A 14,770-nucleotide genomic window follows, 5' to 3' on the forward strand; every position below is an offset into this window, starting at 1 on the left:
TCACTTGGAACTCTTAGCACTTGTTAGTTAAGCTTATAAATACACTTTGTTTTAATTGGGTTGCATTTCTTAGTTTAATATAGGAGGTAATAAGTTATTTTAAATTATTTTAACATCAGGTTCATTTGTTGTTTTTACAGATGCTGAAAATGAAATAAGACTGAATAGTTTAAACCAGGTAAACTCATTTTAAGTTAATGAAAAAAAAAATGAAAAAGTTATCTTGCATTTTCTATTTCATTAGTGGATGAAATTAGCTTTTCCTCCAATTCTGTGACTTTCATTTTTAGTTTAGCCTCTCTATCTTCAGCAGCCAAAGCCTCACGGGTATAAGAATCTTCTGATTCTAAAAGATGATTACGCAGTCTCTCTAGCTCCTGGTTTAACTGTAATTCTTTGTTATGTAAATGTTGAACCTCGGTAGAGGACATTTCTTTATTTTTCTTCTACAAAATGGTCCCCCCCCCCCCCCCCCCCGCTACAAGCCACTATGTTATCAAATCTTCTTCCCATTGCGGAAATGTATTAATTGTATACTAATTGCTCCTACTGCAAGATATATTTATTCTAGGAAAAATTCTCCTGAAATCATCTTGAATATTCATCGAGAAGCTTTACTTTGTACGATCTCATTCCCTGGAAAATGGAACTATACAAAAGTACTGGGTTCTTTGTGACAGACCACTTTTTCGGTGTATCTCATTTTTCTTCATATTTTATGGGTAAAAATTTTTTCTTATATCCAAGATATGCCATGGTTTTCATTTTTTGAAACCTAAAATATAAAGCACCCTGGGAGATAAAAGTCCTATTATAGCATATCAGAGAAAGACTAAGAAAAGTCACCCAGGAAATAAATTCATTTTAATGGAAAACTTTCCAGTTTTCTTACTTAATAGTTATTATACTTATTATTTGATTCACTGTTTCTTTAAAGTGAAAGTATACCTCATTCTGTAGGGTACTGTTTTCCATTTGTTTCTCATTCAGGGACAATGTGACTTGGTCTCTCTCCTGTTGAAATGTAACTGTCTTCTCCTGCCTTAACTTAACTGCATTTAAAACCTGATTTAACTCCCCACTCTTGCCCTTTAGAAAGAAATCTTTAGCTTTAAAGAAAAATACACTTTAAAAAAGACATTTTCTTCATTAAATAATTAATTTTAAAATGTAGTTAACTATGTCAAGGTCATCAAAAACAAGGAAAGTCTGAGAAACTGTCACAGTCTATAGAAGCCTAAGGAGACATGACCTCTAAATATAATGTGGTATCCTGGATGGCATCCTGGAACAGGAAAAGGACAATTGGGAAAAATTAAGGAATTTGAATAAAGTCTAAATGTTAGTAGTAACACTTCAATATTGGTTCATTAGCTGTGACAAATGGATTATAGTAAAGTAAGATGTCAACAATAAATAAAACCGGGTGTGAGGTATAGAACTCTCTCCACTATATTTGCAACTTTTCTATAAATCTATTATAAAAGAAAAAGTTCACTAGAACTGTTTCAAAAGGAACTCAAAAGACAAAAATCTCTTCAAATTTGCCCATACAACAAAGTGTTCATGAGCCTCCAAATCACCCATAAAATGTATGTGTGTGGGGTGTGTGTGTGTGTGCACGCACACATGTGCGTATGCACACAGGGATATCCATTCATCAGGCACCCACAACTGTTGTTCAAGAAAATAAGTGTCAGCAGCAAGAAAAAGACAAAAAGGAAATCATTTCATATGTACAGTCTATTTGAAAAGAATATTTTGCCAACAACTTAATGAAAGCAACTTTGGAATGATATCTTGCCAAAGAATAATGAAAATTTATTCTATATATGTACAATATATTAACGACAGCAGAAAAAAGATAACCCTTCATTGCAAAAGTAGAGTCATGAATTTCAAATGATACCTGGAATTCTAACAAACACAGGAAAGTGTCAGGCTGTTTACAGCCAAGTCTTTTCTCTGTTTTAAATATGCATATCAAATGAATCTACTTATAGTTGAGTATTATTTTAAGTTGTTATGTAAACTTTTCATTTCTTAAGAATATATAATGTTTCCCACCGGATAAATCATTGAAACCAAAACATAAAACCATCTGTTCCTTTTACCTCAACATCCCCTCCTAAATAGGACGGCCAATATTTTCCAAAGAGTTTTTCAGTTAGTTTTCTTTTTCATATTACAGAGAAAGAGCAAATGCTTGAAATTAAATAGACTTGAAGATGTCCTGCTGAGAACATCCCCTTCTCCCCCTCAAAATATGTAGTTTATTATACTCAAAATGTACTATTAAAAGTACTCAAATTATATGAGTGTACTTGAAAAATTTTGTGACAAAACAGAATTAAAGGAAAATATTAATCTTTCCATGGACTTTTGGAACACCCCTTGCATAGAATATTGGAATAAATTAATTAGTTTATAGGAATTGCCCTCAAGTAATATAATACTTTAGTAATACTTGACTTAGGGAAGCTTCCTAAAAGGTAGGAGAGCCCGAATAAAATCTGCACACTTTAGATGTGTAAATGTCAATGAAATAGAACTAAATTGTACACGATGCAAAACTGCAAAAGAAAAAAAAATTTACAACAGAAGACTTGTTCTACATTCCTACTGTTGTAATCTTACAACCATAAGACACTGTACCTAATTTTGCTTAGTGAGTAATAGGAAGCTGTACCCTCTAAGAGTCTTTTTCACACCAATTATAGACCAGTACCACTAAGGCTAAAAAGTTATCTCTGAAGGATGAGAACACCTCGACATTGACCATGAGTGTACCTATTTAATCAGATATATGGCCAAGAAGAAGAAATGAAGTAAGTTTTCATAACTTTAATCCAAGACTCTAAGACAGAACTTAATTGACCGAAGAAGTTTATCTTGTGCCTGGCAACCTGTAAATGCTCAAGAAACACTTGCTGAATATTCCACTGTTCTGCCTATCAACTCTTTTCCAAATTTCTACTACTAAAAGTATAGAAATCAGAGTAGAAAGGCACTACCAAACAAGCTCTACACAGCACCTATCACAGTATGATGTAACAGGAGATCTTCAATAATTCTTATTAAAATGAAATGCATGTAAACATTTAATTATATGAAAAGCTATGGACACTTTCCATATAACTGTTATGACGCTCCATATGATGGTTAAATAAACAAACCAATAAGGTCAAAACATACCCAAAGTCACATGTGTGACAGAGCTGGGATTACAGTATTTACTGAGTTTAAGTCTATGTGAAAACTACTACTCTTGGCTAACACCTTTCAAATTCCAGGTTATGACTAATTGATTCATGAAAATCAATTCAATGGTTTATCCAGCACTGTTTTTTGGGGATTTTTAAAATAGAGTATCACGTGTAGTAACGGTAATTTCTGGTTCTTGAAACTTTTCAGTTTTACACACACATGAGCATGTGCTGCTATGCCACAATGTAAAGCGTATTTCTTACTGTAGATAATGTTCAAAGACGTAGTATTTCACAGGGCTTTCCTTTACATATAAGAATCCCTAAGATGTTAACCACTACTAGCAGCTACTGAAATAAGCCTAAAATGTGTTTAAGTGACTTTAAAATTTCTCTTGTAACAAATTTCTATTTCCTAAGGGGATTAATTGCTACTATACTCTTTTTCCTACTTAGCAGGCTGTAAAAAATTAACCTACTACTAAAAATACTTGGAAATATGTAATAATTTGAGGGAGAAACTTCCAGATGCCTCAAATCAAACTATAGTCACGTACCCCATAGAAACATTTTGGTCAATGACTGATCACGTATCCGACAGTTGTCAAAGCAATAGGCTGTACCGTACAGCCTAGGTGTGTAGTAGGCTATACCAGCTAGGTCTGTGTAACTACACTCTCTGACCTTCGCACAACAACGAAATTGCCTAATGATGCTTCTCAGAATGCATCCCCACCGTTTAGCCACACATGACTGTATCTTGAATATTTCTAAATGAACAAATTCGTTGTCCTCTTCAAAGATGATATCAATAAAGTAACTGAAACAAAGAAGTCTCCTCCACCCCCAACTTCCCTCTACAATACTCCAACCAGAACATACCCGTTCGTTTTCTTCCAGTATTTGCTCAAGAGCAAGAGCCTTCTGCTTCATCGATCGACACTCAAGCTCTTTCTCTCGCAGCATCATAGAAATCTTCATATTAGTCTCCTGTAATGCTTGATATTCTGCTTCCTTTACCCTGGATGTTTCTACTAATTTTTCATTTTCCTCTTTTAGGTTACAAATGTCCATTTCTAAAATTAATATTCTCTCCTTCAGGTTTGTAACTGCCTTCCTCAAAAGTTCATTTTCATTCACTTTGTTAGTGAAACTTTCACTTGAAGACAGTAATTGATCACTTTTGGCTTTGGTTAAGAGGTCTTTTTCTTTAAGTAACTTCTGTAAAACATCTTATTTCTCCTTTAGCTGCTTAATTTCCGAATCAGTTTGTTCATGTTCTTTTCCTCCTAGCTCTGAGGTTTCAGCAATCGAATCAGAGAATCTGTGACTATTTTCCTGGAGAGTTCTAATTGTTGCATCTTTTTCAGAAGAGAGCTGGGATGAAATAATATCAAGTTTTCCTAAAAGAAGATCTTTAGTATTGCGAAGCTGCCCCATGCTATGCTGAACTTTTGCTAATTCCTGCCCCAAACTTTTGAGTTTGGTTTCATTCTGCTCGTAACTTTGGATCAGGCCAGTATAGTCCGCTTGTAATTTAGAATTATTATCACTGTCAACCAAAACTTCTGCCTGAAGCTGAAGAAGTGCTTTCTGACATTGAGCTGACTCGTGTTGCATATTTTGTACGGTGGTCATCACCTGCTGTTTCCACTCTTCCATTTTCTTTACTTGCTGGTTTAATTTATCTCGTTCCTGTAAAAGCTCCTCGAACTGATTACTGTTAACAACTCCAGCCTCATTACCAGTGCTGGATGTTTGTAAAACTTCTAATAAAGACTTACATTTCTGACTTAATGCATCTATTTCAATGTCTTTTTCTCAAATGATACGTGATAAATTCTGAACAGTTTCTCTAAACATATCTTGGCTGCTACGCTCAAATCTAGTGGACAATTTGTTGTTTTCCTCTTGCAGCTTAATGAGGGCTGCTTCTTTGGCTGCAACTATATCCATCATTTTATTATAATCTGCTTTTAGATGCCTATTTTCCCTAGTCTTCTCATCCAAAACAGCTAATACTTGCTGTCTTTCCCTAGCGTAGACCTGCAATTGCTGTTGAAGGTACATAATATCCTGGGTGTAGGAAGCTGAAGAAATTCTAGTGTGAAGAGCTTCCATCTCCAAATCTTTCTGTTGGATAATCTGAGTTAGTTTACCAACCTCATTTTTGGACAACTGATCGATCTGTTTAGTTAGAGATATATTCTTTTCATTTAGAAGTTTAATCTCTAGTTCTCATTCTTTTATTTCTTTCACTAACCTTTCAGTTTCAGCTTTAGATGAATCATGCTTTTCACTTCCATTTTCTATATTAAGGCTCTGAACTCTTGTTTCTTGTAAAATATCAGGATTCTCTGTTTGAATGTCCTGTCTTTCTTCATGCAACTGGGTTTTGATTTGTTCAACTGCTTTTTGCAAATTCTTAATTTCCTCATCTTTCTCTAAAAAGGGCTGGGTGTGTGTGACATTCATTTGCTCATGCTGGTATCTAAACTCATCCATTTCCTTCTTCTGCTCCTGTAAAGATTGAACTAGTTGCATCTTACTCTGGTTTTGATCTTCGGTTATCTTCTGTTGATGTTTAATTTCCTCTTCAAGATGATCCTTGATTATATTCACTTGAGATACCTCCAATTCTAGTTCTGTGATACTATCAAGTGGTTTGGGCTCAGCCACAGGTGCAGCTTGACTCTGCTTTTCCCTGAGTTGTTCCAGTTCTTCATGCAGATGACTGCTGTCTTCTTTCATGGCTCCAAGACTTCTGTCCTTTTCCTCTATGGTCTGCCTTAAAATTTCATTTGGCATTAAGGCCTGAGAATATTTATCTAATTCCTCCTGCAGCTCTGAACACTTTTCTTTAAGTTTTTCAATAAAAAGTTCTTTTTCCTTTATAACTTCTGTCAATTTCTTCTGCTCTTCTTCACTAGATGACAAAATTTCCTTGGGTTTTTGTGATCAGTATCTATTTGTTCAATATTCTTTTTGAGTTCTACTATTTCAAAGTCTTTCTCTTGACTCAGTTTAATTAAATGCTCATGTTCCAGCTGTAAGGCAGAGGTGCTCGAGTTATGTGCATTTGATAGTTCTTCAATGTTTTGCTCATACTTGCTTGCTTCTTCCAACAGCCTCTTTTTAGCCTGACACAATGCTGCTTCTATCCGTCCTTTTTTCCACTGTTAGAGTCTCCACAATAGTGTTTTTTTCCAGAGAAATCTGACTGTTCCCAGCTACAGATTCTTCCAACTGATGCCTTACATCTTCACGTGTGAAAACCAACTTTTCATTTTCCATTTTCAGATCAAAAGCAACTTTCTTTAAATTTTCATTGAGGTGTTCTGTTTTGGAAAGATTTTGCTTTAAGTTTCTAACTTCAGCGTCCCTTTCTTTAAGTAAGTTATCCTTAAAAGTACTGCTAGAGTCTTGATTAAGAGACTGAGTTAACTCATTCCTGACTCCAGAAAGCTCTTCCTCATTTTGTCTAATATGTTCCTTAAGTTCAAGGTTCTCCTTCTGGTTGTTTGAGTTATTTTTTTTGTGATTTATTTAGCTGATCTACTAAATCTTCTGCTTTATCCTCAAGCTCCTCCTTGATTAAATGCCAATCATTCAGGACCAGTTCACTTTGAATTAACTGTTCTTTCTGCATGTCTAACTCTTTAGTAAGGTTCATTTTATCATCCTCAAGTTGGTGAACTATCTTTTTTTCATCATCTAGACCTTGTTTCAATTTACTGATAATGCTATCTCCTTCATTTTGTTGTTTTGATAGCTGATCTTTTATCAAAATAATGTGCTGAAAGAAAAATTAATTTGCATGGTAACTTTACAAAATTTTCTTATTTTAGTACATAAAAAAATTTCAGAACATCTCATACATAATAGAAGTATCCTCAGATATTTCAAATCTTTCTTAAAAACAACCTTTTTCCTATCCCAACATCCCCTACAAAGGTATTTACTAATATCTTACAGCCAGTCCATTTTACTGAAAAAGGGAAAAATATATGTTATTTATTTTCAACTCTAAACAATAGAGCAGGAGTCAACAAACTACATCTTAGAGGCCAAATCAGGCCTGCACCTTTTCCTGTAAATAAAATCATATTGAAACACGGCCATGCTCTTTCATGACAGCAGAGTTGAGCAGTTGCAAATGAGACTACATGGTCTGTAAAGCCAAAAGTACTTTAGTATTTGGCAATTCCTATGAGTAGAGCATCAGTGAACTAAAATAGTAATTAAATCACAAAATTAAATTATGCCCATCATTTTTACATGTTAACCCAGTGTTCAGTCTGCTGAGTAAAATGTGCTAAGTCGCTGTCTTTAATATAACATTACCTTTGTAGCTTCTTGGTTCTGTTTGTCAAATTCTCCTAACTTGGATAGCAGAATTTCCTTTTCATTAATACTCTGATTGAGTTCACGTTCCTTTGCCTCCAAACGAAGTCTTAAGTCATGTAATTCTGAATCCAAACTCATATCTCTTGCAGCTGTACTTTTCATTACTTCATTGTCATTGTTCCGTTTTAAAAGTGATATCTGAAGTTTTTCCTTAAAGTGAGCACAGACAAGGTTCCCCTCTCTCAAACCTGACATAAAGATGTATCTATGTATAGATTTTATAGTCCATTATTAGCTATTTAATGCTTTTCTCCAAAATCCCAGACGTGGTACAGTTCTCTATGCTTCAACATTATTTCAACCTCTGATTACAAGTTTTGTTGATAAACTATAAATTGCTATAAAGCCTTCTCTCATTGACAGAGATTTTTTTTTGACTGGTAAGGGGATCACAACCCTCAGCACAGTGTGGTCCACACCACGCTCAGCCAGTGAGTGCACCGGACATCCCTAGATAGGATCCGCGGTCTCAGCACTACCAGCACCGCACTCTCCTGAGTGAGCAACGGGGCCAGCCCATTGAAAGAGATTTTTAAAAAATCAAACTTCTACGGTATCTAGAGTCTCAAATTCCTTCAAATCAAAAGCCTTATACCTTATAAAAGAAACCAATAAAAGCTGTCTCAGAGCAAAGCATCACAGTTCTCATTTCGTTCTGATTCAAAAGTTTATTCTGAATACAACTGGAAGATGAAAACAGCATTCTCTTACATCTTTCTACTGTCTGTTATCTGCTCAATTAGGAGAACCATACATTTTTTTTTCAGGTAGATCTCAAGAGGACATACAGCTTTGCAGGTACTTTTGGCATGAAGACTGTATGGTATTGGCAAAAGAGAGACAAAGAGATCAATGGAACAGAGTACAGAACTTAGAAACAGACCCACACAAATACAGTCATGTGTTGTTTAAAAATGCATCATAAAGCAATTCCATTGTTGTGCAAACATCATAGAGTATGCTTACAAAAACCTAGATGGTATAGCCTAGGCTATATAGTATAGCCATTATGTATGTGGTTTGTCATTGAATGAAACATTGTTATGTGGTGCATGACTGTATAGCAAACTGATTTGATCAAGTAGGCATCTTTATTTACGATTCAATAGAAAAAGGATAGTCTTTCGAACAAATGGTGCTGGAACAATTGAACATTCATATGCAAAAAATAATGTAGACACAGACCTTATGCCTTTCACAAAAATTAATTCAAAATAGATCACATACCTAAATGTAGAATGTAAAAGTATAAAATTTGAGACAATAACACATGAGATAATCTAGATGGCCTTGAGTTTGGCAATGACTTTTTAGATATAACACCAAAAGCATAATCCATGAAAAAAAAATTAATAGATTGGACTTGATTAAAATTAAAAGATTCTGCTCTGTGAAGAACACTGTTAGATAAAAACAGACTAGGAGGAAATATTTATAACACATGTCTGGTAAAGAACTAATAACCAAATTATACAAAGAACTCTTAAAACTTAACAATAAGAAAATAAACAACCCTGTTAAAATATGGGCAAAGATCTTAACATGCACCTCATCAAAGAAGATATAGGTGGCAAATAAGCATATGACATGACATTATATGTCAATATCCTACGTCATTAGAGATTTACAAATTGAAACAATGAGATATCACAATATACCTACCTAGAATGCCTAAATTCCCAAACACTAGCAACACCAAATGCTGGCAAGGATGTGGAGCAACAGGAACTCTCATTTATTGCTGATGGGAGTGCAAAAAGGTACAGCCACTTTGGAAGACAGTTGGCAGTTTTTTACAAAGCTAAACATAGCCTCACCATATGATCCAGCTGTTGTGCTCCTAGATATTTACCAAAATGAACTGAAAACTTAGCTCCACAAAATAATCTGCACATGAATATTTATAGCAGCTTTATGTATCATTATGCCAAAATGTGGAAGCAATAAAGATATCTCAATAGGTGGATGGATAAATAAACTGGTACATACAGACCATGGAATATCATTCAGCACTAAAAAGAAATGAGCTATCAAGCCATGAAAAGACATGGAGGAACCTTATGTGCATATTGAGCAGTGAAAGAAATCTCTCTGAAAAGGCTACATTCTATATGATTCCAATTATATGACAACCTGAAAAAGACAAAACTGTTGAAAAAGTAGGAAGATCAGTGGTTGCCAGGGATTCAGGGAGAAGGAGAAAGGGATAAATAGATAAAGCACAGGGCACTTCCAGGGTGGTGAAGCTATTCTGTATGTTATTATAATGGTGCATACATGAAATTACACATTTTCCAAAACTCATAAAACTATACAACACAAAGAGTAATTCCTAGTAAACTATGGACTTTAGTAATGTAAAAATGTAGCACTGTTGATTTATCAATTGTAACAAAGGTATCACACTAATGCAAGATATTAATAATGGGGAGATTAGGGCCGCCGGGTGGGGGTGGGGGTGCGGTGACTGTGTACCTCGTGTGCTATTTTTCTATAAACCTAAAACTGCCCTAAAAAGTAAAGGCTATTTAAATATTTTTAAGATGCTTAAGGTTCTGATATCTAACCATGTAAATTAAAGATGGGAGAAATAAGTTTTCAGCCTTTATTATCATGTGCTGGATTTTAGAAGTAATACTTAACAATTAAAAAAGGAAAAAATTTTTAAAGAAAAGAAAGTAAAAAAATAGAAGTAACACTTAAGTTTTTGATTGTCTGTTTTTATAATATCACACACGAGTTATTTATGGAAGTTTAGTGACCTCACATCCATGTAATTCCTTCTGGCTTTTGACTCTCTGGATGGAGTAGTGTTTATGTTTCCACGGCTTTTGCACCTTCATCGTAAACTATAAGGTGGGTCCTTAGTATGTGAAATCTAAACACCTTTGGCTCCATGAGAGTTGAAAAATATGTTGCACGTGTAATTTCATGTTGTCTGACAGTTTGTTAAAGATAGCAAAATAGTTTGTGTTTTGCTTAAGTAGCAGGTAATCACAGCACATTATTTTTTGTGTGTTCATTTATCCTTAAAAATAATTGATTTTATATCCTTTTATTCATATATTAAAAGTTATTTACCTGAAGAAGCTGACATTTTATATAATGACTTTAGGATTTCTTAAGCTTTAATAACGTTTGATTTAAAAACCTTTGAAACTAAGATATATTATTTGCTGACTTATAGGAGAACTCATTTTCCCCAATACAAATAGAATTAAAACTCCTCTGAAGAAAAGATTTCAGTAGCAGGAATGACATTGCTGTAAAAACTAGCAGCAGAAAAAGCATTTGAGATGATTGTCAATTGTTTTTCTTATTAATTTTGTGGGCATTCTTTATATATACCTATATATATATATATTTGGAGTGCACACCCTTTGTTGATTATATGTTTTGCACATACGTTCTTCCACTCTGTGGCAGTCCTCTTCACTCACTTAATGAGATTTATTTTTAATGAGAAGGTCTTAATTTTAATATAGCCCAGCTTATCAATTTTATCTCTTTATTTTGTGCTTTTGTATCTGGTTTAACAGATATTTGCCTAACCGAGGTAATCAAGATATTCTTATGCTTTTTTAAAGAAGCTCTACTGTTAACATTTACGTTAGATTTGAAATTCATCGTTTTTGTGTGTAATATGTGTTTTTAATTAAGATTCATTTCCTCCCATAGGAGAAGCTAATTGATCCAACACCATTTATTGAAAAGACAGCTCTCTTGGGCTGGCTTATTAGCTCAGTTGGTCAGAGCCCGGTGCTGATAGAAGCAGGGTCCGGGGTTTGATTCGTCTACCAACCAGCCTAAAAAAAGTGTAATCTTTGTGCAATTTTTGCCATAAATTAGTGGCCAAGTACGGGTCTGTTTCTAGTCTTTGTATTTTCCCTTCATATATTTGTCTATCCTACATCACCACCACTCTCTAAATTGTTGTGTCTTTGTAATAATTCTTGGCATCAGGTACAGCAAACCTTTCCTATTTGTTTTTTTTTTTTCAAAGAGTCTATTAACAAGTTTTAGCCCTTTGCGTGTTCATACATGCTTTAGGTTTTTTGGAGGGGGGTTGTTTGTTTGTTTTGTCAAGTATCAGTGCTCAATTGTGAAATTTTGATTGGTTTTTTAAAATCACAGATTAAGAAGATTTGACAGTTTTAGAGTAATGAGTTTTGCAGTCCAGTCAGACATAAATATGAACTGTCCATCCATTTATGTAGCTTTTCTTTAATTCTCCAACAATATTTTGTATTTTTATTGAGATTTTACAAATTTTAAAGGATGTGTTTCTAGATAACCAATTGCTTGATGTTATTATAAAGTAAACCTTTTAAGACGTTAACATTCTAATTGGTTGATGATGGCATATAGAAATATAACTGATCTTTGTATGTTGACCTTTGATGCTGCAAATTTATTAAAGTCGCTTATTTCTAATAATATTCCTGTGGATTTCTTTAAATTTCCTTTTTACACAATAACATCTTCATTTTTATTTATTTTTTTCATTTCTTTCTTTTAATTAAAATTTTTCATATAATATTAAATAGGAGTGAGATACTGAGCATCCTATTCTTGTTTTAATCTCAAACAGAAATCTACCACGATTTCACCATTAAACAGGCTATTCGATACAACATACAATGAGGTTTTTTTGTAGATACACTTTATCAAACTAAGCAAATTCCCTTCTATTCCTAGTTTGTGAATAATTTTATCATAAAAGATAATGAATTTATTAAACGTATTTTCTGTATCTATTGATAGTCATTGTTTTTCTCCTTTGATTTGTTAGTATGGTGAATTACATTGATTATTCTAATGTTAAATCAATCCTACTGTCATCCAATACCTCTAATTTTGTCAGGTATGTTATTTTCATATATGGCTTTGTTTGGTTTGCCAATTTTTTGTTTAAAATTTTTATATCTGTGTTAATGAATGAGATTGACCTATAATAATTCTTTCTTTTAATGTCCTTTTAAGGTCTGTCTTTTAATGGCTGCTTTTATTATAAAATTCACACTGGCTTCATGAAGGGATTTATTTCCATCGCACATGCTTAATAGATGGGAAAAACATCTAAACATGAGAATTTCCTAGTTATTATCACTCTGGATTACTAACTCTCCCAGGTTTTGGCCAAGTCATATAATCTTTATTATCTCTCCAATGTCATCCAATAGATGTTTTCATGCAATTTTCAACCTTCAGGTTTCCTTGGTGGTACGGTTGATTTGAATATCCTACTATGTAACTCCCAGAAGATTCTTTATTGCTTTTCATCACAAAAACACTGAGTTCTTCCATGTAATATGTCACCTCTAGTTCTTATTTTAGAAGAAAACGTGAACCTTTTTTGTCTTCCAAGTCGGTCTCTAATAATTACTCCAGGATGTAATGATTTATCTGGAGCCCTCATCTTTCTTAAGCTGATGCTGAAATGCCTGTGGCCAGTAAATAATTAAACATGTTCTGGGTGCCTATTCTGTGCAAGGTTCTGACAATACCAAAATGAATATGACATTGTTCCAAATTTCAAGGAGCTCACTCCTAATAAAGATGTTAAAGCATTATATTAGTATAGAGAGGTGGAAAGATGTAAGTAATCAAGAAGTATCAAAAAGAGACAAAGATGAGTAGAACCAATTTAAGACTTGGGCATCTATGAAAAGATTCTAGTAAAAGATGATCCTGAATGATTGACAGCGAATGACAAGGTATTTGACAAAAGGGGTCACAGAGGGATCAAAGCAGAGTAAGCACCATACTGCCACCTTGTATTCGTAAGCCCAGGAAAAATGGTACATTTTGGTTGAGTCAAAGAGTTTGGGTGCAGATGGGAATGGGGAAAATGGAATTGATTAAGCTGGTTACTACAAAGTCACCCTTTCTGGGTCTCTAATATTATCAGTAAAATATTTAGGTGAGAAGAAGAAAAATCCCCCTGTAAAAAGAAGAGTGTGTCCCATCTTCTGGGCCATGTTGACCTCCCATTGAGGATGGGTCATGCTACAAGACAGAGGCAGGAACTCATTTGTCCTTTTTGAGACTCACATTTCTGCCTTATTATCTGAGAGACCATGAGAGACAGTGAGGCCGCAACAATGGGAAGAGCACATATGAAAACAAGGAGCTGTGCTTGCTTTTTACGTTTTCACCCTAGAAGTGGCTTCTCAGATGCTGTTCTGCCTGGTAAAAAAGGGGTGCTTTCTGATTCTGAAGAGGCTGAGTCTCCATGTTATTTCTTGTGGCTACCAACCTCTATGGCCCCACCCTCCTCTCTTTTAAGAGTGTTTATCTGCAAAGTGCTGAGCGATTTTGACTTGAGTAGACTCTAATATTTAAACAAGAAAACTTTGCCTCAAAATACACCAGAGTCAATCAGTCTCTGTACAATATGAGACTGGAAGGGAAAAGGTGGACTTGAAAGGATTACACCTGTCATCTTCCATTTCAAATCCCTCTGACACTTATCCACAGTCCTTTCACAACTACAGATTGGAAAATGTTGCAATTTGAGGCCCAGTCTTGCTTATAGATTTTACATACAGTCATTTTACCAGACTTGGACAATATCCTTCTTGACTGCTGGTGTTAACTGCAGTGAAGAGATGAAAGACACTGACAAAAGCCTTGGTTTCAAATTAACCCCACTATTTAAGGATAGAAGATTTCATTTATAGACCATTTATAAACATTTAGTTATCATTGAGGAAGTTCCACATGGAGGACTGATATTGATCCTAGCATCAGGAACCCAGCTCCAGGTCATGCTAGAAAAGGCCATTCAACTGGATGGTGAGGTTAGAGAAAAACGGAAGACAATTTTTACAAATCTTGAATGAAAATTTCCAAATTCCCCATTCCTACCAAGTCTGAAAAAGAAGCAAAATCTTTATTCAACATAAGATTTTTTTCTCTCCTGTTATCAGTGATAGTTCTGAATTCATGACACCTGATTCAAGCCAGGCAGCTACAAAAAGTATGTGCAAGGAAGATCACAATGGGAATGGAAATGAATGGAGTAGTGGAGAAAGTAGAAAGAAATGAACATTACATGCTCTTTCTCCTGCTTGTCATTCTGGGATATAATATGTATAGCAAGTGCCATACTCATGGTGCCCTGTATATCAGGATTACCAAGAGACATTGGGAAC

General features: G+C 34.5%; 1 protein-coding gene across 1 annotated transcript in view; it reads right to left on the reverse strand.

The window, feature by feature from the left end:
- Nucleotides 1-218: 218 nt before the first annotated feature.
- LOC134372657 (thyroid receptor-interacting protein 11-like) overlaps nt 219-14,770 on the reverse strand; it is a 338,384-nt gene continuing 323,832 nt past the window's right edge. The window contains 7 exon segments of the mRNA XM_063090084.1: nt 219-416; nt 949-1,089; nt 4,089-6,154; nt 6,157-6,376; nt 6,378-6,740; nt 6,742-7,002; nt 7,551-7,763. Coding sequence (XP_062946154.1) covers nt 219-416; nt 949-1,089; nt 4,089-6,154; nt 6,157-6,376; nt 6,378-6,740; nt 6,742-7,002; nt 7,551-7,763 — 3,462 coding nt within the window.

The sequence above is a fragment of the Cynocephalus volans genome, chromosome 3, assembly GCF_027409185.1.
Source record: "Cynocephalus volans isolate mCynVol1 chromosome 3, mCynVol1.pri, whole genome shotgun sequence".
In the NCBI taxonomy this organism is placed as follows: Eukaryota; Metazoa; Chordata; class Mammalia; order Dermoptera; family Cynocephalidae; genus Cynocephalus; species Cynocephalus volans.